Source organism: Gracilinanus agilis, chromosome 3, assembly GCF_016433145.1.
Source record: "Gracilinanus agilis isolate LMUSP501 chromosome 3, AgileGrace, whole genome shotgun sequence".
In the NCBI taxonomy this organism is placed as follows: Eukaryota; Metazoa; Chordata; class Mammalia; order Didelphimorphia; family Didelphidae; genus Gracilinanus; species Gracilinanus agilis.
Window position 1 is genome coordinate 655,930,629 of NC_058132.1, and position 24,893 is coordinate 655,955,521.

Genomic DNA, 24,893 nt, shown 5'->3' on the forward strand with positions numbered 1-24,893 from the left:
ATAGAAGACTTAAAAATCTCTGGTTGACACATATAATTTTATGAAATAACTTAAAGGATTTAGAAGAAACTTGTGATAACAAAATTAACTTTAATATAGACATTTAAATCTACTATATTTTCAGTTGTTTGTTTCTTCATGAAAAATATTTCAAGAATAAATCTTTCTTATAGACATAGTAGAATAATAACTCTGAAGTTCCCTTTATAGTTTTGAGTTTTTTCCATAAGCTTTACTATTGTGTCCATTTTTAAAATTTCATCCAGATGTAGAAAATATAATAATGACAACAATTCCAGGCTATATTGTGGAATGTTTTATCTCATTCATTTAATGTTCCTTGTAACAGCATCCTTAATTACATTCCTCTCTTTCCAATTCAACTAGCTTTAATTTTTTTCCCTAGATGTCCCGTGATGAGACAGTTTGTAAATATTGTGGCGTCAGCTATCTGATCCTTCATGAATTTAAGCTTATGGAAGAGAAAATGAAAGCAATGGAAGCAGATATGAAATTTTATCAAGGAAGTGTTGACCGTGAGAAGTCACTCCAAGAAAGGCTACGATCTCTTGAGCAAGATTTTCAAAAATCCAAGACTAATGGTGAAGCTCAAACAGAAAGGTTGGAACCTGTTATCCATTTTTATTTTTCATATAAACAGAATCATTAATCAAGTAAAAAGGACAAATTCAGAAAATGGATAGGCTTTGAATCCTTTGCCAGAATTATTCAGAATCAGGGAGGATTTACAATGACCACATTTGAGTTTGTTTATCAAATTATAAATTATAAATACATACCTGAATTATAATTATAATCCAGGATACAGATATGTCCTTATCACCTGGATAATTTGGAATCAATCAATTATTAGAGTTCATGTGAATAAAAGTAATTTTTAAAAAATACACGCCTTTCTTTTTTATGTCATTTTTTATTGCTGACAAGATTTTTCATCATAAGATCAGGTAATCTAAATAGCTAAAACTGTTGAAAATAATTTTAGAATATTATGATATTTGGACTGATAATTATACATTTTCAAAGTATTCAAAAGCATAGGAAATGGATTGAAGTTAGATCAGACAGGGGATGTACTGCTCAGATGATAGGCTCTGTCCTGGCACTCAGGACTGCCTGCAGCCATTTGGAGGGGGTGAGAGCAGAGGTCCACGTGGGCATTAGATCTTCTCACTTAACTCCCAATGTATTCACTATCAAATCAGGTTTTCTTGGTCTGTTTGGTTTTTATCACCTGCCCTTTCCCTTATGAATCAAATGTCACTGGTTTCTTTTATATACTTTGGATTCATTAATTTAGTTTTGTTCAAATAAATAATTCTACTTATTTTTAAGTGGAGGACTCTTCTTTTTTGTTTTAAATCTTTTAAGAGTAACAACAAAACACAGTGGAACAGCATATACTGCTGTAAGAGTTGCAAACTTTTACTGCATTATTTATTTCACTTGCACCTCCAAGAACTCTGTGAGGGAAGTATGTGTTATCTGTGTACATAGACACATCTATACCCATATACATATATGTCACATGTGATCTTAGGAGACTGCCAGGTGGAATGGTAAAGGGCTGGGTCCTTGTGGGTCCAGGCAGGCAGAGTTAAGAGTCTGCAAGGTCAGCTAAGATCCAAGGACTAGTCAGGGGCCCATGGAAAGGTCTGAGGAACTGGTAGGGGATACCAACTGCATTGAGAGTGCGTGATAATACTCTTCTGAGACTACTGAGTCAGGGATTCCTTCAACCATCATATTGGGGACCAGATTATCCTCAGAGGGTAAGTGGGAATCTAACCCAAATTTGGAGGCAGTGAGCCCTTTGGACCTCGAGATGTTAAGAAAAGGGAGAGAACAATTTCGGTGTGATAAAATGTAAAGATTTCCTGGTCTTGTAGGAAGTCATTACCTTAGTCCAGGGGTCGGCAACCTTTCTGGCCGTGAGAGCCATAAACGCCACATTTTTTAAAATGTAATTTCGTGAGAGCCGTACAGTGCTCACAGCGCCGCTCCTGTAACAGCACCTGAAAAAAAATGGACTTTATGACTCCTGCAGAAAGAGCCATATCTGGCCCTCAAAAGAGCCAGATATGGCTCGAGAGCGGTAAGTTGCCGACCCCTGCCTTAGTATGTGGATGGCATGAGTTGCTTTGGCCAAAATCATTCATTCACTGCTGTCCAGCTTTCTGGGGCTGAGCCTTCGGACAAATTTAGACTTATCCTTGAATGACAAACATGTCATTCTTCTAGCTAGACTCTTACACAAAAACTTTCTCACTTCGTTTGACAGACAGAGCTCATATTCATTGGTAAAGCCTTCTTTATCTTTTTTAATACTTTTTTATTGATTGAGAATATTTTTCCATGGTTCCATGTTTCATGTTCTCTCCTTCTCCTCCTCCCACCCCCTCCCCCATAGCCAACAGGCAGTTCCACTGGGTTTTACATGTGTCATTGATCAAGACCTATTTCCGTATTATTGATATTTGCATTAGGGTGATTGTTTAGACTCTACATCCCCAATCACATCCCCATCGACCCATGTGATCAAGCAGTCGTTTTTCTTCTGTGTTTCTACTCCTGTAGTTCTTCCTCTGAATGTGGCTGGTTTTCTTTCTCATAAGTTCCTCAGAATTGTCCTGGGTTATTGCATTGCTGCTAGTACAGAAGTCCATTACATTCTATTTTATCATAGTATATCAGTCTCTGTGTACAATGTTTTCCTGTTTCTGCTCCTTTCACTCTGCATCTGTTCCCGGAGGTCTTTCCAGTTCACCTGGAACTCCTCCAGTTTATTATTCCTTTGAGCACAATAGTATTCCATCACCCACAGATACCACAATTTGTTCAGCCATTCCCCAATTGAAGGGCATCCTCTTGTTTTCCATTAAGCCTTCTTTAATCCAGAGTCACCTCTGTGCCATTATGAGGCATTGAGTGGGATCTAATCAATGTTTCTTGAATGAATAACAATAGAAATAATTTGTCCAAGGTCACAGGGTGAGTGGCAGAACTGAAACTGGCCCATAGGTCTCTTTCCTCTCAGAAGTATTTTGTCTGCTCTCTGCTCTGCTGTGGCATCAGAGATTTCTTAAGCAAATATCAGGTCTTGTCCTGAAATTCACTGAACATTCAGCCAAAGATGGTCTACCTCATTTCCATCGCCCCCTCTTGGTGTTTGGTACGTGCCCCTGCAGCTCAGAAACAAAGCTCGTGGGATCAGTTTTAGAGACAGAAGTGAGAGACTCTGTTATGTTCATGGGAAAGTGTGCCAGTTTGTGGAATGCTCTTCAGGAACAGGAATTAGAAGAAAAAAGATGTTCTGCTTAGCCTATAGGTCATTAGTGGCACATGCCTGTTTTCGAAGTTTTGTTGTGTTTTGGAATTGAGTTAGAGATACTGAATTCTCTAAAAGGCACGGTCTTATTGCTGTCATTTTTATGTGGTAAAGGATTTATTGTTGATAGATGTTTGCTAAAATCCTAGCTAACCAAAATATTATGAAAATGAATACTTTGTAAATGTCATCTAATATTTTTAGGAATAATAATTCACTTTGGGAGATTATTCTTAGCTTTGTGGTCTGCAATGCATTTTCCTGTGTAGACTTTGAGCAGTAGTGTGGTATAGACAGCCAGGTGGCACAATGTAGAGAGCACTGATCCTGCCTTTCAGATACTTATTGGCTGTCATTTCACCCCTGTCTGTCTCAGTTTACTCATCTGTAAAAGTGTGTGTGTGGAAGTGATGATAGCAACTACCTCATAGGGTTGTTGTGAAGATCAAATCAGGCGACATATGGGAAGCTCTTCACTAAACTCAGAGCCTTCTTCTTACAGAAGGCTGACCCTGAAGTCAGGAACTAGAGTGGGGTTAAGTCAAATTCTCAGTGTTTTAGACAATTCTCTAAAGCCGTAAGTTCCATGGGAGGTGTCAGTCTGTTGGCACTGGGGACCAGGACACACTGGGAGGGGGAGTTTCCACAAGAGGAATTTCACATGTCTGGAAATCGCAGGCTTACCCTGCTCCCTTTCCAAACTCTCCTAAGTTGACTATATCCCAGAACAGTGTGAAGAGCTGGGCCTAGAGTCTGCAGCCCCGAGTTCAGGTTGTGGCTCCTACACTGACTAGTTTATGAGTGTGGGAAATCACTCAAGTGCCATTTGATTCAAATGCCATTCATCCCCAGGCTTGAGGATAGAAAGACAAAGAAAAGAATAGCCTCCACCTTTGAGGAGTTTCCATTGAACTTGGGCTTCCCCAGGTGAGGTACCCAGAGAAGTGCTTGTCAGGCAAGTTTGTCCAGATTTCCTTATCTGTAAAATGGTAATAATTTAAAATATAAATATATAAATATTCATATAAATAAATAAATAAAAATTAAAACCATGTAAATAAATAAATAAAATAAAATAAAAATGAGATAGTAATAAAGCACTGTATGGTTTGCTTTTATTATCTTTATTCATTTTGGATATGAATGTCAAGGATAGGGTCCTGTAGCTAGAAGAGTGGTAAGACATTGGAAGGACCTTAGAGATTACCTAGTCCAACTTTCCTATTTTACAAATGAGGAAACTGAGGCTCAGAAAGGGGCTACAGGGGATGTGAAAGCCTGTCAGGAGCCCTGGAATATCTGCATTGGGCAAAATTATCTCAACATCCCAGTCAAGGTGATGATAGAACAGCTTCTGTGAATCTCCAAAATAGACAGGGCAGGCTAAGTGCAGTTTGGAACCATGATGAGAATCAGCTTCCTGCCCAGGACATGCCTTTGTTTGTGGATACCACAAGAAGGCAAGACGTGCAGGAATGAATTGGAAGCGTTCATCCATAGCCCACCTGTGGGAGATGCTCTGGTGAAAATGATATTGATTACTCAAAGAAGCAAGCCACGAATGCCGTAAAATGGATCGAAGCTACGAAGGCTTTCATTATGTGTCACTATTTCACCATAACAAAACCGTTATAGGCAAGAGTTCCATTCTACTTTGTGTCGATGGCAGCCCTAAATCCAAATCTACAACGTGTGGCAAGCAATTGCCTCCAAACCAAGCAGGGCTGGAAAGCCCATATGTCATCAATGTCATTAACAAGGGAATTCTCCCACAATAGTCTACAAAGAGTTTAAAGTTATTTCAAGACCTATGTACAATAGTGCATTCTGGGACCGATTGAGAAAGGATAAAGCTATCTAAGAATGTGCCTGAGGGGAGAATCAAGTATAACCATGGCAGCAGCAACTTCAGAAAATCATTCAAGACTTGGGGGGAAATATTGGAAGATTTCTTCAATATCCAATTGATGGGCCTAGTAAGAAGTTTGACTCACATTACTGGAATGAAGGAAAGCAAAAAGAAACGTCGCATGTGGAATTCAGTAAACAAAAATAGATCAGAAATAATTAAATCACCCTTATCAACAAATTAAAAGTGAAGGCCAAAATGTTAAGGTGACACCAAGAATTAGAGTAGCAAAAACAAGGTAAATTCAACATGAACCAAACACCATAGTCTGAGGCTTGAGAAGCAAAGTAATTAGAGGAAAGAGGACTCTCAAAGAAAGAGGATGTGGAAAATTTCTATCATTTAAATGATTGGAATAAATCGAACACAGTGAAAATGTATAACAGAACAAACACTACACAGAAAGCTTGTCCAGCATTACTGTATAAACAATAGAACAGTTAAAGTAAGCCCCATCTCTTTTGTGAAGCCAGAACATTGTGTGTCTGAATATTGATCTAATGGCTCATGAATTATCAGGAGAGGGTCTGATTAACTTCTCTGATGCAAGCCTGAGTCTATATTTCTTACCCAAAGGTATCACTTATCAGAGGAGAATGGCAATAACTTCTTCAGATAAGGCTAATTATGTTTTTATGTATTTGATGTGAAGTATTCATGGCTTCTATCGTTCAAAAAACATCTACAAACATTTACAAGAAAGCAGTAGTTTGGCTGAGAAGCAAAATGGATGTACAGGAGGTGTCAATAGCATTATTGGTTTGGTTATTGTTGGGCAAATCATCTAGAAGAACTGAAATATTTACATTCACTTTAGTGATTATTGCAAAACCTTTGACTCAGTTCCACACTAATGGCTTAGACACATATTACAAATATACAAAATTGTTTCAAGCCTAGTGAAAATGAGAAAATATTTAACCTCCAAATGGAAAGCTTTTCTCTCTTAAAAACCCAACACCAACACAATAATTTTAAAAAATGCAATATATTCTTCATATAAAGAATTTGAAGAATAATTAATTTAAAATGTAACATCTCCCAAGATGATAGTTTCAGCCCATATGATTCTGCCTCATCTTAAATCCAGTGGCATTACACCTAAATAGAATTTGAATATTTAAAATCAAAGACAGAGTCATACCAAACTATGATATTTGTCACTCAGTGTTTATGGGCAACATCAAGCTGTTTGACTCCATTGAAAAACACTTTAGGCAGCTCCAAATCTTTAGATTGGATAACTATAAGATTCTTATTATATGCCAAGGAAGAAAAAAAAGCTTAAAGGTTTTGAAGTTATATCTGGAAGTTAAATCAAATCAATGAATGAATGCAACATGTTTTATCCAGGCAAAACATAAGCCTATCAAGGAGAAAGCTGAGTTTGTGTAGGATAAGAGACTGACAGGCATCCTAAAGTCAAAGCTTAATGAAAGAAATATGTTCAGAGTAATTAGTATTTGTCTTAAAATATTTTGCATATTCAGTTGGATGACAGTGAGCCTAGAGAGGGTCTAAACCAGGGGTCTGCAACAAACTGGCTCCACCTCCAGTCTGACCAATCCAGACAGAGCCCCAGGTTGTGCCCCAGGGGACCCTTCAGCCCCCACCCCATATTCCAGCGCCTTCCGACTTCATCCTCCTCCTTCTGCAGGCTTTTATGGCTCTCACGGCCAAAAAGGTTGCCGACTGTTGGTCTAAACACTGATTCAGTTTTCATGAAACATAGGATTCATCTCCCCAAGGCAACTATAGGAAGAAGACTGATGTTTCTTTGTTTAAGAGAAGGGACAGTTTTGATGGTTCTCAGAGCACCTTATAAATAGTTTTAAATGTACAGAAATATTTTTGGAACAGTAATACTCAATTCACCAAACAAAAGTTAAGGCTGACAACAGGTATAAGTGCTGGGCCTAGAGTCAGGAAAGGCTGAATTCAAATCTGGCCTCAAGTACTTACTACCTATATAACCCTGGAGGCAAGTCACTTAATCCTGTTTGCCTTAGTTTCCTCGTCTTCCAAATGAGCTGGAGAAGGAAATGGCAAGCCACATTGGTATCTATGCCAAGAAAACCCCAAATGGTGTCAGGAAGAGTTGGACGCAACTGAAACAAATGAACAATAACATCATCCTCTCTAGATGAAGCTTAAGAGATTGCTAAGATCCAAGAGTGGTATCCCAAGACCATTTAGATGAACTCGAACAAATGGCTCTGTCACTTAGATTCTTTTATAGAAAGAGCCATGAGGTTTATGTTACTACTCCAGGATCAGGTCCTCGCTACTGAAAATGACAGAAGGATTATCCTTGGGGAGAAAGGACTTTTTGATCAATGCTGATGATTCAATGAAATGGTGGAAACTTTGCAACAAACCACTTCAAGCTCCAAACATTTTGCAGCGATGGATACCTAGAAATACATAATCAGGTAAGTGGACTCATATAGCTGAAACTTAATATCTGTTCTAAACCAAGAGATGACAGATGGCTTACTACAAATTGAAAATCTCCAACTATCCTAGGGAATTAAGCAAATTGTAGAGGGATTGGACCTTCGGTGTTGACTGAACTATTGCCTACAATGAATTCCCCATCAGTTGCATTTTCATGGAGATTGTTTCAGATTTGGTACTTTCACCTCAGTTTCCTCCACCCTTCTGATTGGAGGGCAGAGCAAAAACACCTCCCAAAGCCTCCATTTAAAGAAAACTCAATAAGTACATGTATAACCCAGATAAATTGCTTACCATCTCTGGAAGTGGGGAGGGAAGGGAAGGAGGGAGAGAATTTAGATCTTATAACTTCAGAAAATACATGTTGGAAATTGTTGCATATTATTGGAAATATACATATATTACATGCATATGTGTGTGTGTGTGTGAGAGTCAGAGAAAGAAAGAAAGAAAAAGAAAGAAAGAAAGAAAGAAAGAAAGAAAGAAAGAAAGAAAGAAAAAGGAAGGAAGGAAGGAAGGAAGAAAGAAAAAGAAAGAAAGAAAGAAAGAAAGGAAGGAAGAAAGAAAGAAAGAAAGAAAAAAAGAAAGAAAGATAAAGAGAGCTCAGTAGCCCTGCAAACTCTTCATTTCTCTCCAGCTGCATTCCTTGGATCTAAGCCCACTATCATCATGGTCACAGAATCATTATGCCCCTGTTCTGGGCACCTTCTTTTCTCCAGTCTTCCCTTTTATCTTTATCATCACCTTTTATTTTTCTTTTCTATATTGTCTTTCTCCATTGGACTATAAGCTCTTTGAGGACAGTGCCTGTCTTTTTTATTTATATCCTCAGGCCTTGTACATAATAGGTACTCAATAAATGTTTATTATACTGTAATCACTAGGCAAACATTGATCCATAAAAATTTTAAGAATAACTTTTAAAAATAGATTATCATTGGGGCAGCTAAATGGCACAGTGGAGAAAGCACCAGACTTGGAGTCAGGAATTCCTGTCTTCAAATTTAGCCTCAGACACTTCCTAGCTTTGTGACCCTAGGCAAGTCACTTAACCCTATTTGCCTAGCCCTTGCCCTTTTGTCTTAGAGTTACTACAAAGATATCACTGTGCTTAATACTAATAATATCCAAACTTCATTCATGACATGAAAAGCTTTCAAAATATAGAGATTTAGGGAAAGAAATTAGAATCATGGGAATGGGCCAGGGCACTTGACATCTCTTTTGTCTAACTTCAACTTTCAATCTTCTACATAGGTTGAATTTAGACTTTAATACTTTTATTCAATTATAAAAAGCAGAAATTTTATCCACCCCCAAAATAGTTTATAGATCATTATTATGGCAGCCGAGTTGCCCAGTAGGTAGAGCACCTTACTTCAAATTCATCTTCAGCCACTTACTAGTTGTATGACCCTGGGCAAGTCACTTAATTTCCCTGTCTGTAAAATGGGTATAAAAATAGTACCTACCTCCCAGGGTTGTTGTGAAGATCAAATAAGAAAATATTTGTAAAGTACTTAGTTCAATGACTAGCACAGGAGTAAACACCATATATTAGCCATTATTATAAAAGATTAATAGCAAGATGGTAACTTGTTCTCTTATTTTGCTATCTGAACTCCATCAAAAAAGATTAGACTAAGATATATGAGCACCAAAATTATTCTATTGCTCAAGGCTCTCTGTAGATTCACTAAAGGTATAGCCATAGGACTATTTTAAAAATACTTATTTTTTTCAATTAATAAGCATTTATTTTCTCTACATTTTACCTCTTTCCCATTGGGGGGAGAAAAGAAAACTATATGTACAACAGCAAACAAGACAAATTCCCATTTTGGTGATGTGCAAAAATGTATGTCTCTTTCTGCATCTTGAGTCTATTATTTCTCTTTCAATTATGGACCAGTGAAGACTAATTTTGAAGGTCTGCTCACTTAGGAGAGAGCACACTAATTTTAAAAAATATTAATCTTATTTTCCCTTTGTTACTTCCTTCCTTCCTTCCTTCCTTTCTCCCTTCTTCCCTTCCTCCCTTCCTTCCTTCCTGCCATCCCTGTAACTAATATCAAAAAAGATCTTTAAAAAAGTCTTTCAGCAAAACCAAGACTTTTGCTGTTTATGACAATACATGTAATATAGCAAATGCATTACCTTCCTTCTCTGCAAAGAAGGGAGAGACACATGTTTTCTCAGCTCTTCCTGGTAATTATAATTGCATAATTTTCATTCAGTCCCCACTGCTTTTCTTCTTTCTAGCTACATTATTGTGGTCATTGTGGCTATTTTGTGCTTCTGCTTCTTTCACCTTATTTAAGTTTCTCCATGCAGCTCCAAATTTGAAACATTTGTTTTTTCTTCCAGTAATTTACTTTTTCCCCCTTTTTTAAAATATAGATTATTTTCCCATGGTTACATGATTCATGATTGACCCCCCCCTCCCAAAGCTGACAAGCAGTTCCACTGGGTTATCCATGTATCATTGCTCAAAACTATTTCTATGTTATTATTATTTGTAGTAGAATGATCCTTTAACATCAAAATGTTAATCACATCCCTATCGCACTATGTGATCCATCCTATGTTTTTCTTCTGCATTTCTGCTCCCACAGTTCTTTCTCCGAATGTGGATACATTCTTCCTCCAGTCGGGATTGTCCTGGGTCATTGCATTGCTGCTAGTAACAAAGTCAGTTACATTCGATTGTGCTACAATGTATCCGTCTCTGTGTACAATGTTCTTCTGGTTCTACTCCTTTCACTCTGCATCAATTCCTGGAGGTCTTTCCAGTTCACATGGAGTTCCTCCAGTTCTTTATTCCTTTCAGCACGATAGTATTCCATTACCATCATAAACCATCATATACTACAATTTGTTAAGCCATTCCCCAATCAAGGGACACCCCCCCCCCATTTTCCAAATTTTTGCCACACAAAGAACCTGGCTATGAATATTTTTGTACAAGTCTTTCCCCTTATTATCTCTTTGGGGGTACAAACCCAGTAGTCTTCCAGTAATTTGTTTATCTGTCCCAGGCTATCTCTTTGCTGCCATTAAAAACAAACAAACAAACAAATAAACAAATAACTTCTGTAGATATTTTGGGGACTTTTCTTTCTGTCTGTTTGGGACAAAGGTGGGTTTTCTAGATCAAAGATTCGAGTGTGTGTTAAATAACATAACCCCACACTTTCTAGAATGATTGAACCAAATGGAAACTCTGCAACAGTCTTTTTAGTAAAAATTACTCTTACGCTATTTCTCATCATGATGAAGCCAAATCATCAAAGAATCCCCAAGTCTTGTGGGCTTTACCTCCATAACTGCTCTCATCTCCCTCCATGTCTCCTCTTACCAGCCTTTTTATCCTAGCTAAGTGCCTCTTACCTTGACTATTACAATTGCCTCCCAGTTGGTTTTCCTTTTTTCATTCAAAGTAGGTGGGAAGCTCTATGGCATAGTAGATAGAGCCATGGGGCTTAACCCTGGAGGTCTGTGAACCTGTTTAAAAAAATACATCAGTATTTCAGTATATTTGGTTTCCTTTGTACTTCTGCGTATTTTATTCTATGCATTTAAAAACTGGGGGCAGCTAGGTGGCTAAGGGAATAGAGAGCAGAGCCTAGAAATAAATCTGACCTTGAACATGTCCCAACTCTGTGATCCTAAGCAAGTCACTTAGCCCCAGCTGCCTTGCCCTTACCACTCTTCTGCTTGGAACTGATATTTAGTATAATTTTTTTTTTTAACCCTTACCTTCCATCTTGGAATCAATACTGTGTATTGGCTCCGAGGCAGAAGAGTGGTAAGGGTAGGCAATGGGGGTCAAGTGACTTGCCCAGGGTCACACAGCTGGGAAGTGTCTGAGGTCAGACTTGAACCCAGGACCTCCCGTCTCTAGGCCTGACTCTCCATCTAATGAGCTACCCAGCTGCCCCCTTTAGTATCATTTCTAAGACTAGAAGATAAGGTTAAAAACGAATAAAAACAATCATTATTCTACTTCTTGTCTAAATGTTACCAACTGTGCATGAGTGGACTATTAATGGAGAATATTTTTATGTGGGGATCGGAAACAATAGAAAACAAGGTATCTTTGGTTGCATCCTCTTATCTTCTATTAGCAACAAATAGGAACTGTGTTGTTGACATTCTATTAGCAACAATTAGAAATTGTTTCATTGTCATTAGCCTGGAATGTGTCTCTGTAGATGGAGCCTCCAGATTAACTATTATTACATCTTGGCAACCGTAACCCATTGATTGTCTCTTTGTTACACGCCCAGGGACAGAAATGGGTCTTGTGATTTCACTGGAGTAGAGAACTTCCCTCCGAGGAAACTCCCCAGGCTGGAGCGGCTTGGCACCTTCTGGCTTTGCTGTTACCTAGAGGGCTCGGAGGGGAAGGGATGTGCCATGATGTGCAGCTGCTCTGCGTCAGAGGCAGGACTTAAACTAATCTTCCTGGCTTGGAGGGCAGCCTTCCGTGATTCCTGATAGCTACTGAGATAGGCATATTGGGAAACATTATCTGAAATATCCTCATGCCACATCATTTGGACAGGGACTTAACACATGGTTTTATTAACAGGCATGAATTTTTATATTTGATTTATGCCAGTCCTTTATGATTTCTACCTACTTTCGTCCCTATCTGCCATGAGAAGGAAGGTGTGTTCTGGCACCCAGTCTGGCCAGCAGGGCCCTTGTGAGCTTCCTGTGCACAAATGTCTACTGGCAAAGTTTATCAGGGAGGCAATTCCAGTAAAAAAATGTGGAGGAGAAAATTATGAGAGGAAATAATGTTTAATTTATTTTCTTCCCTTAAGTGGGGGAGGAAGGGAAATCTGAAAGTAACTAGGAGAGGTATATTAGCAGTTTGTTAATGAATCTTCAGTGAGGCAGAAATAACATTTTTTCCTTCTTACAGTTAATTATAAATGTTTTATGTGTCATCAGTAGTTTTGTACATGAGGTTTTTTCAACATTAACAAATGCCTTAGAAAGTATGTGCTCTCTTCAGTGGCCAGTGAGGTAGGAGAGAGAAAGGGGGAAATCATTTTTGACTGCAGCCAAATGTTATTAAGACAGGATCACTACAATAACCCGGGTGGGTTTTCCCCCATGAAATATACAACAGTACCAATAGAAACTTAATAAAGTAATAAATAGGAATTTTTTTTAAACCCTCACCTTCCATCTTGGAGTCAATACTGTGTACTGGCTCCAAGGCAGAAGAATGGTAAGGGCGGGCAATGGGGGTCAAGTGACTTGCCCAGGGTCACACAGCTGGGAAGTGTCTGAAGTCAGATTTGAATGCAGGACCTACCATCTCTAGGCCTGGCCCTCCATCCACTGAGCTACCCAGCTGCCCACTAAATAGGAATTTTTTGCAATATTTTTGTAGCTATTTTTGAGGATTTAAATTCTGATCTTCATTAAGAAGTTTAATATAATTGTTAGATTTGTTTACTGATGAACTTCCGATGAGAGTAAATCAAACGCCACATTTGGGATTGTCTCCTTTTTCTTGTAGATATTAAGATGAAGGGTAGGATATGATTATTATTTTCCTAAATTCACTGAAGGAAAAGAAAAAAGTAGAGACATAAACTACCTTCTTTTGGGGAGTGGAAAGAAGAAAGAGGGAAGGAGAGGAAGGGAGGAAGACCCAGAGAGAGAGAGACAGAGATGATTGCTACTTGTCTGAAAGTGATGTATAATTTCCTGAAATCTCTCTCATCTATACATCCTCTTTCCTATGCTCTGAACACAGTAGGCTCTTCATAAATGCTTCTTTAATTTGCACATTAAATTCAACAGAACAACTCTGCCACAACAGATATCACTTATTCAGGATTTTCATTAATTCACACAAGCAAATTGATATTATGCATAAGATTGTAAAAGGACTATAGAATCACCTTTGAGTGTTTTTTATATGTCTCTATATATACATATATATATAACTGACACTCTAAAACATTCATTTTTTAAATGTGTAGATTCCCAAATGATCTCTATTAGTTAAGTTTCAGTTACTGCATATATCTAGAAGAAAGAAAAATAAAGTTTGTCCATGCTGATACTTAATTCAAACTGACCTTTCTTGCCACTTATTCCAAGTTAGTGAATGTTTCTTGGTTTTGACTTTTGATTTAAACTAAATTCATTGTGCTCTTACGACAGTGACCAAAATGGAACTATGTTTTTTTTGTTTTGTTTTGTTATTTTTAGGCAGTGGGGGAAGGAGGGTCAAGTGACTTGCCCAGGGTCACACAGCTGGGGGAACTATGTTTTGCATGATAATAGAAATAACATTTTAAAATAAATAAACCAAACTCATGCTTAGATGGAAGACAGAAAAAATTGTTGATCCAACTGAGAATTCCCCATTTGCAGCATTTGTAGCCCATGGCTGTCTGTGGCCTTCCTGCTCCTCTTTGGTGTATTGTTTGGTTGGATTTTCCCTACCTTGTGGTATGTATTGTTATTGTTATTGTATACAATTCATGTGTACACGTATGCACTGATGGCTGATGGGATCCTATTGCTTGTCCATCTAACTTCATGTCAGAGTATCATGAGGAGGCATTATTCACACCTTTGACTTTTCCTGTGTGGGTAGCTGATCTGAACTCTTAAAAAAAAACCCAACAAACCTTATCTTCCATCTTAGAATCAATACTGTGTATCGATAACATCTTCCCCTCTTTACAGCTAATTATAAATGTTTTATGTGTCATCAGTAATTTTGTAGTTGAGGTTTGTTTTTTTTTCAACATTAACAAATGTCTTAGAAAGTATTCATTCTCTTCAGTGGTTCCAAGGCAGAGGAGTGGTAAGGGCTTGGCAATGGGGGTTAAGTGACTTGCCCAGGATCACACAGCTGGGCAGTATCTGAGACCATATTTGAACCCAGGACCTTCTGTCTCAGGGCCTGGCTCTCAATCCACTGAGCTACCCAGCTGCCCCCAAGTTATTTAGCTTTGCAATGCCTTTGGCAACTTTCTTAAGTCTAGAAATTGCAGAGCAAGAGCTGATTTGCATCAATACAGGTAATATCTGCTAGAATTCTCTACACTGGGGACATCAAGGGTCTGGTTTTCAAAAAAGCTAAACTCCAAAGAAAAATGTGTTGTGAGCAGAATGACTAGTAAAAAGAGTAAAATCTTAGTCAGTCAGACCCATTGGAAAGACCAATTTCAATATATAGAAAGTCTTAATTAGAGGTATATGGGGCAATATATTTAAGAATATAGATTTAGAGTGAAAAGGAACCTTAGAGCTGTCATAGTCCAACTTCCTTTTTTTACAGATAAGGAAACTGAGCCCTAGAAAAGGAAGTGAGTTGCCCAAGGTCCTTACCAGCACCAGAATTCAAACTCAGGATCCTGCCTTTAAGCTCCAGTGATCTTTCCACTACATCCTGCTTCCTAGAATTAGAATGAAATGACAAATTATTTTGTAATACATCCTTAGGAATGATGCCTCGATGAATAGGTCAAATCAACCATCATTTATTACTGCTTGTACTAAGCACTGGGGATAGAAGAAAAGTCAGTCTGTTCCTGCCCCCAGAGAGCAGAGAGCTCCCATTCAGTGGGGGAAGGTAACAGGTAAACAAGATTATATGGGAAGTAATTTCTGAGAGAATATATTAGCTCTTAGGGATACTGGGAAAGGCTTCCTGAAAGAGAGTAAAATGTGAGTTGAGACTTGAAGGAAGCCGAGGAAGCCAGGAAACAGGCAAGGAGAGAGAGGATTCTGGGTAATGGGGACAGCCATTAAAACAGCCCCACCCTGGGAGATGTATGTCTTGTGTCAGGAGCAGAAAGGAAACTATTGTGGCTGGAGTGTGTGTGTGTGTGTGTGTGTGTGTGTGTGTGTGTGTGTGTGTGTGTGTGTGTGTGTGTGTGTGTGGCTAAAGAGGAGTAAGAAGATGAGAAAGGTAGGAAAGGGCCATGTTGTAATGGGCTTTAAAAGCCAAACAGTGGCTAGAGGCAATAGGGAGGCATTGCAGTACTTGTCATTCATAATGCCTTATAAACTTAAATTGTTTTGAATATTGTTTCTCAACATTCTGTTTCTAAGACATTTTGTTTTCAACAACATGTTTCTGAGAATACTTAAAATAATTTTTCCTTAAAAATAATTTAAGAGGCACTCAACAATATGTAGACAAAATACCTGGGAATCTATTTGCCAAGACAAACATAGGAATTCTATGAACACAATTACAAAACACTTTTCACACAAATAAAGTTAGATCTAAACAACTGGAAAAACATTAATTGCTCATGGATAGGCTGAGCTAATATAATAATAAAAATGACCATCCTACCTAAATTAATTTACTTATTTAGTGACATACCAAACTATCAAAAAACTATAGAAATAGAAAAAAATAACAAAATTTATCTGGAAGAACAAAAGAATATTGTGGGAACTAATGGGAAAAAAATGTGAAGATTGCTGGCTTAGCAGTACCAGATCTTAAACTGTCCTATAAAGCAGTGATCATCAAAACAAACTGGTATGGCTAAGAAATAGAAGGGTGGGTCAGTGGAATAGACTAGGGAGATCGTGTGCCCAAATTTCATCTTCAAGCTGCCTGTGAGCCCCTTGTGTTACCCCAGACAGTGGAGGGAGAAAGTGTTTTACTTTGGGCTGCTGGGCAAGTGAAAATTGTTCCTAGGAATGGTAGAGAGGGGGAATGGAACAGCCCCCTCTGGCATGCCAGGGCACATGTACCATGACTTTGCCAACATGGGACTAGGGGCAAATAATCTCAGCAATCTAGTGTTTGATAAACCCAAAGATCACACCTTTTTTTTTTTTTTTTTTTTTTTTTTTTTAAACCCTCACCTTATGTCTTAGAATCAATACTGTATATTGGTTCTAAGACAGAAGAGTGGTAACGGCTAGGCAATGGGGGTCAAGTGACTTGCCCAGGGTCACACAGCTAGGAAGTGTCTGAAGCCAGATTTGAACCTAGGACCTCCAATCTCTAGACCTGGCTCTCAATCCACTGAGCCACCCAGCTGCCCCCCAAGATCACACCTTTTAGGATAAGAACTCACTATTTGGCAAAAACTGCTGGAAACTGGAAAAATTGGAAAACAATATTGCAATATGATTTAAACATAAAGAGTGATATTATAGGTAAATTAGGGGGACTTAGAATAGTTTACCTGTCAGCTCTATGGAAAAGTGAAGAATTTGTGACCAAACAAGACAGAGAACATTATAAGATATAAAATAAATAATTTTTATTATATTAAATTAAAAAGCTTTTGTACGAACAAAAGCAATATGACCAAGATTAGAAGAGAAACAACAAACTGGGGAGAATTTATAATGGGTTTCTCTGATAAAGATCTTATTTCTTAAATATATAAAGAGCCAAGTTAAATTTATAAGAATCCAAGTCATTTCCCAATTGATAAATGGTTAAAGGATATGAATAGGCATTTTTCAGATGAAGAAATCACAGCTACCAATAATCATATGAAAAAAATGTTCTTTATCCCTCTTGATAAGAGAATTGCAAACTTTGAGGCACCCCCTTACACCTACTAAATTGGCCAATATGACAGTAAAGGAAAATGATAACTATTGGAGGGAATGTGGCAAAATTGGGGCACTAATGCTTTACTGGTGGAGTTGTGAACTGATCCAAACATTCTGGAGGGCAATTTGGAACTCTGTCCAAAAGTCTATAAAAGAATGCATATCTTTTGAGCCAGTAATACCACTAATAGGTCTTTATCCTAAAGAGATAAAAAAAATGGAAACAGACCTGTTTGTTTGTACAAAAATATTTATAGTTGTTCTTTTTGTGGTGGCAAAGAATTGGAAACTAAAGGGCTGAACAAATTGTGTTTGTTTGATGGTGACTATTGCGCTATAAGGAAAGTCAAAGATGATTTCAGAAAGAGCTGGAAAGACCTACATGAACCGATGCAGAGTGAAATAAGCAGAACCAGGAGAGCGTTACACACAGTAGCTATAATATTGTGGAACTATCAAAAAAATGATAGATTTTGCCACTAACAGCAATACTATGATCCAGGACTATTTTGATGCTTTCCATCTCTGGAGGAAGAACTGTTGGAGTAGAAATGCAGATGAAAGCATATGATTTATCATTTGTTTATTTGGGTATATGGTTTGGGGTTTTGATTTTATAAGATTATTCACTTATAAAAATGAATAACATGGAAATATGTTTTGTGTAATAATACACGGGTAACCCAGATTGAATTGCTTTTTAGCTGGGGGTGGGGTGGAGAAGGAAGGGAGACAATATGGATTATATAACTTCAGAAAACTTATGTGGAAATTTGTTATTAAATTTTTTTTAAATTATAATAATTTAAGTGGCAGCAAGATGGCCCAGTGGATAGAGAACCAGGAATGGAGATAGGAATTCCTGGGTTCAAATCTAGCCTCAGACATTTCCTAGCTGTGTGACCCTGGGCAAGTCACCACCCCAATTCCCATTACCACTCTTCAACCTTGGAAACAATATTTAGTTTCAATTCTAAGTCAGAAGGTGAAGATTTTTTAAAAAAGAAAAAAAAAAGCAATTTAGATTCCTTTAAAAATATCTTATTTACATCATCCTTGAAAAAAAGTGTAACGATAAACTTTAGCCAAATTACATGCTCCAATTATCACAACTTCCCAATTAGCAGAGTCTGAATTAATCAGCTTTCAGTATTATAAATCTTCACAGCTGAATGTCAGTTTTGTTTATCATTTTAATTGATAACAATGAAGATAAGAATAATCTGACCAACCTATCCAGCAAATGAGGTGCTCTTCAGACCTAGATATTCAAACACAGAGCGTTAGACTACAATATATATCCTCAGATGCACTAGATAATCTCAATAAAGTGCCTAGAGAAATATTATTCACCAAAAAAAAAAAGGAGAAAAGATAATCTATTTTCACTTTAGGTAATGAGATTTTCATTTCATAATGGCATTATCAGCAGGACTGAACTCACCTGCAGTGCAGAGATATTTGATTTGAGCTAGAAAAGATACAAGCAAAAGTTGGCAAGTTGCCGAATAGTAAATTCTGGTTATCATTTTGGGGTGATGATATATGTGATTATATTTTATGTAAAATATGTATAACTTTAATTTATTTATTTATTCAGGGTATGTAACAAAGTAATTTGGAAATGATTTTGAAGAAAATTACAGTCTTACGATATTTGTAATTGCTCTCTTAAATTATACAAGGTGTCCCAAAATTCTTAGTGCTATTTTAAGCTCTTAAAGTTATGAAAGTCAAAATTGCACTTTGGGGACACATTCTATCCCAACATATAGGACTGTCTTGTCAGGAGGAGTGATTCTTTTTGAATTTGTATATATATATATATATATATATTTTAAACCCTCACCTTCCATCTTGGAGTCAATACTGTATATTGGCTCCAAGGCAGAAGAGTTGTAAGGGTAGGCCATGGGGGCCAAGTGACTTGCCCAGGGTCACACAGCTAGGAAGTGACTGAGGGCAGATTTGAACCTAGGACCTCCCGTCTCTAGGTCTGGCTCTCAATCCACTGAGCCACCCAGCTGCCCCCTTGTATATATTATTGAAGTAAAAGTAAAATTAAATCAAGTGGTCTCACCAGGAAGTTACATTAAGGCAAAAAAAAATTCCTCAATATATTTTGCTAGATATTTTGAAACAAAATCAACTAAAATATTTTTTAAACATAAGTACCTCCTCAGCTCCTCCCCACTCCCCCATCACATAATTTTGGCATTGAAAGGAACCTGGGGCCTTCTATTCCATCCCATACTAGACAAAGGGCCCCCACAAAATACATTGGACAACTGTTGAATAAACAAAAATTATTGTTCAAAATGTGGAGAAGGTTGTCCGTAGTATTTGACTTTGTGACCTCATAGACCACAACATGCCAGGCCCTTCCATCCTCCATCATTTCCTGGAGTCTGTCCAAACTCATCTTCTTTGCTTCCATGATACTATTATCTCATCTTCTACCATTGCCTTCTCCTTTTGCCTTCACATCAGGGTCTTTTCCAATGGGTCCTTTCTTCTTATGAGGTCAAAGTAGTTAAGCTTCAGCTTCAATATTTGACCTTCCAGTGAATAGTCTGAATTAATTTCTTTAATATTGACTGATTTGATCTCTTTCCTGTCCAAGGGACTCTCAAAAGTCTTCTTCAGCACTACAATTCGATAGCATCGATTCTGAGATGCTGGCTTTTTAGAGTCCAACTCTCACAGCCATACATTACTGCTGGGAAAAACAAAACAAAACAAAACAAAACAATCCTAGCTTTGGCTATATGGACCATTACTGGCAAGGTGATGTCTCTGTTTTTTAGTATCCTGTCCAGATCTACCATAGTTTTCCTTCCAAGGAGCAAGAGTCTCCTAATTTCATGACTGCAGTTACCCTCTGCAGTTATCATTGGGTTAAAGAATATAAAATTGAGCACTGCTTCCATTTCTTCTCCCTCTCTTTTCCAGGAAATGATGGGACCGTGTGCCGTGATCTTAGATTTTTTTTTTTTTAAACCCTTACCTTCTGTCTTGGAGTGTATTGGCTCCAAGGCAGAAGAGTGGTAAGGGTAGGCAATGGGGGTCAAGTGACTTGTCCAGGTTCACACAGCTGGGAAGTGTCTGAGGCCAGATTTGAACCCAGGACCTCTCATCTCTAGGCCTGACTCTCAATCCACTGAGCCATCCAGCTGCCCCCTTATGATCTTAGATTTTTGATGTTAAACTTCAAGTCAGCTTTTACACTCTCCTCTTTCATCTCCTTCAAGAAGCTTTTTAATTCTTCCTCAGTTTCTGCCATCAGAGTGGTATCATCTGCATATCTGAGATTATTTCTCCCAGCAGTCTTAATTCTGAGTTTTTGATTTGTCTAACTGGAATTTCACATGATGTACTCTGCATATAAGTTAACTAGTAAGGTGGCAATATATTGCTCTGTTATCCTCGTTTCCTAATCTTAAATCAATCAGTTGTTCCATATTTCGTTCTAACTTTTGCTTTTTTCCAAAATTTATTTAAACATTTTTTTATCAGTGGAATTTACTTACAGGTATCTCCCTCCCTCCCTCCACTCTCCACATCATAGAAGAACCATCTGGCAAACATATATAGAGAGATGATATCTTTCATGTTTCCTTTTTTCAGCTCATTCTCTAGAGGTAATATTCATAATTTATTATTCAAGTATTAAATCAGTGTATGTGATATTCTCTTGGTTCCATTCACTTTGCTATTCATTATCCCATGTAGTTATTAACAATTTTTTTTTAAATTAGCTTGCTTGTTGTTTCTTATGGTGCAGTAGTATTCCATCACAACTATATACCACAATTTGTCTAGGCATTCCCCAACTGATGGGCATCCCCTCAATTTACAGTTCTTTGTCACCACAAAGAGAGCTGCTATAAATATTTTAGAACACAGAGGGCAAATGGGTAGCTCAGTGGATTGAGAGCCTGGCCTAGAGATGGGAGGTCCTAGGTTCAAATCTGGCCTCAGACACTTCCTGCCTGTGTGACCCTGGGCAAGTCACTTGACCCTCATTGTCTACCCTTACCACTCTTCTGCCTTGGAGCTAATATACAGTATTGACTCCGAGATGGAAGGTAAGGGTTTAAAAAAAAAACACAAAAATTATTTTCCTTTTCCCCTGATTGATCTCTTTGGGAAATAAGTATACACAGTTTTATAACTCTCTGGGTAGAATTCCAAATTGCTCTCCAACATGGTTGGATCAGTTCACAGTTCTACCAACAGTGTATTATTGCCCCCATTTTCCCACATCCCGTACATTTGTCATTTTGCCCTTTTCTCATTTTAACCAATATAATGCAACGAAATGAATTGTTTTGGTTTATATTTCTCTAATCAGTAGTGATTTGGAGCATTTTTTCATATACCTATATATATTTATATATGTAATATTTTTCATTTTTATCTTCTTTGATTTATTCATCTGAATGTTGCCTGTTCATATCTTTTGCCCTCTTATGATTTGGGGGATGGTTCTCTTTCTTATAAATTTGACAGAGCTTTCTCTATATATTTTAGATATGAGACCTTTATCCAAGAGGCTGTCTATAAAAAAATTTCCCCAATTTTCTGCTTCCTTTCAAATCTTTACATTTGTTTCATTTGTACAAAACTTTTTAATATAATGTACTCAAAAGTATTAATTTTACATCTCATAATGCTCTATATGTCTTATTTACTCATAAATTTCCTCTCCTATACATAAATCTAATAGGTAATAAGTTCCCTGTTCTAATTTATTTATGATATCTTCTTTTATGTATCATGTCTCTATTTTGATCTTTTCTTAGTGGATGGTATAAGATATTGGTCTTTCTGTAGTTTCTGCTGAATTATTTTCCTGTTGTCCCAACAATTTTTACCAAATAATAATTTCTTATCCTCCAAACCTGGATCTATACTTTTGTCATAATCTTTTGCTACTGTTTGTTATATGTCTGTCCCATTCCACTGATCAGCCTTTCTTTTTATTAGCCAGCACAAGATAGTTTGGGCAATTATTGCTTTATAATACAATTTAAAATCTGGTACTGCTAAACCTCCTTCCTTTATATATTTTTTAGTTCTTTTGATATCCTTGATCTTTTGTTCTTCCAAATGAATTTTGATATTATTTTTTCTTTTTTCTTTTTTTAAAAACATTTAGTAATATTTATTTTTTAGAAAAGTTAACATGGTTACATAATTCATGCTCTTACTTACTTACCCCGAGCTCCTCCCCCCTCCCCCCATGGCTGATGCATATTTCCACTGGTTTTAACATGTGTCATTGATCAAGACCTATTTCCAAATTGTTGATAGTTGCATTGGTGTGGTAGTTTCGAGTCTACATCCCTAGTCATGTCCACCTCAACCCATGTGTTTCTTCTGTTTCCTCTCCTGCAGTTCTTCCTCTGAATGTGGGTAGCGTCTTTTCCACAAGTCCCTCAGAATTGTCCTGGGTCATTGCATTGCTGCTAGTACAGAAGTCTATTACATTCGATTTTACCACAGTATATCAGTCTCAGTGTACAATGTTCTCTTGGATCTGCTCCTTTCACTCTGCATCAGTTCCTGGAGGTCGTTCCAGTTCACATGGAATTCCTCCAGTTCATTATTCCTTTGAGCACAATAGTATTCCATCACCAGCATATACCACAATTTGTTCAGCCATTCCCCAATTGAAGGGCAGACCCTCATTTTCCAGTTTTTTGCCACCACAAAAAGCGCGGCTATAAATATTTTCGTACAAGTCTGTTTATCTATGATCTCTTTGGCGTACAAACCCAACAATGGTATGGCGGGATCAAAGGGTGATATTATTTTTTCTAGCTCAATAAAATTATTTTTTGGTAATTTGATTTGGATAACACTGAATAAATGGATTAGTTTAGCCACGATTGTCATTTTAGTTATATTAGCTCTTATTGGTGCTTCTTGACCCTCATACAGTGTATCTCAGGAGACAAGTAAGTGATCTGGTACTTTCATTTCTTTAAGGACATGCCACATTTTTTTTTAAATCCTTAACTTCTGTATATTGGCTCCTTGGTGGAAGAGTGGTAAAGGTGGGCAATGGGGGTCAAGTGACTTGCCACAGCTGGGAAGTGTCTGAGGCCAGATTTGAACCCAGGACCTCCCATCTCTAGGCCTGACCGAGCTACCCAGCTGCCCCTGGACTTGCCACATTTTACTGTAATCCATACAGTCAAAGGTTTTAATGTTGTCAATAAAGTAGAAGTTTTTCTGGAATTCCTTTGCTTTCTCCATAATCCAGAGAATGTTGACAATTTGTTCTCCAGTTCTTCTGCCTCTTTGAAAGCCAGTCTGAGCTTTTAGAAATTCTAGATGCACACATTGCTAAAGCCTAGCTTGCAGAATCTTAAGTATAACCTTGCTGGCATATGAAATGAACACAATTGTTTGGTAATTTGAGTATTTCTTAGCATTGCTCTTCTTTAGGATTGAGACATAAGCTGACCTTTTCCAATCCCGTGGCCACTGTTAAGTTTTTCAAATTTGCTGGCATATTGAGTGCAGCACTTTAAAAGCTTTGCCTTTCAGGGGGTTAAATAGCTGAGCTGGAATCACCTCCACTAGTGTTATTATTAGCAGTGCTTCCAAAGGCCCATTTTATCATCCCCAGGATGTCTGGCTCTAGATCATTAACTATACCATTGTTGTTATCAGTGATGTTAAGATTTTTCTTTTATGGTCCTATATATTCTTCCCACTTCTTCTTCATCTCTTCTACTTTTGTTAAATCCCTAGCATTTTTGTCCCTTATCATGCCCATTTTTTGCATTAAACATTCTCTTAATATCTCTAATTTTCTTGTAGTGATCTCTAGCCTTAATTCTATTGTTTTCTTCTATTTCTTTGTATTGTACATTTAAGAAAACCATATTATCTCTCCTTCCTATTCTCTGGAATTCTTTTTTTTTTTTTAAAACCCTCCCCTTCCCTCTTAAAATCAATACTGTGTATTGGTTCCAATGCTGAAGAGTGGTAAGGGCTAGGCAATGGTGGTTAAGTGACTTGCCCAGGGTCCCACAACTAGGAAGTGTCTGAGACCAGATTTGAACCCAGGACCGCCTGTCTCTGGACCTGGCTCTCAATCCGCTGAGCCACCCAGCTGCCCCCATTCTCTGGAATTCTGCACTCAGTTTTTTTTGCTTTTTTTCCTCAGCCTTTAATGAGTAAAACCTCATTAGACAGCCATTTTACTTTCTTGCTCTTCTTTTTCTTCGGGAAGTTTTTTTGTTGTTGTGTCTTGTATGATATTGAGGACCTCTGTCCCTAGTTTCTTCAGGCACTTTCTCTGCCAGATATACTCCCTTAAATCTATTCATCATTTTCACTTCATACTCATAAGGAATATTATTTAGATTGTACTTATATGGTCTGATGGTTTTCTCTACTTTCATAAATTTAATTTCCTGGCATAGAAATTAAATTTCTGAATTTCTTAATTTAATTTCTAAATTAGTCTCTAAATTTCTTAATTTAATTTGTAAATTTTGCAATAAGAAGCTCATCATCTGAGTCACAATGAGCTCTCTAGGTCTTCTTTTAACTGATTGTATAGAGTTTCTTCACCTTTGGCTG

General features: G+C 37.5%; 1 protein-coding gene across 1 annotated transcript in view; it reads left to right on the forward strand.

The window, feature by feature from the left end:
* Window positions 1-406: 406 nt before the first annotated feature.
* The window catches only part of LEKR1 (leucine, glutamate and lysine rich 1), a 159,921-nt gene continuing 135,434 nt past the window's right edge, over window positions 407-24,893 (forward strand). The window contains exon 1 of the mRNA XM_044669532.1: window positions 407-621. Within this exon, the coding sequence (XP_044525467.1) occupies window positions 407-621 (215 nt within the window). The remainder of the gene's footprint in view (window positions 622-24,893) is intronic.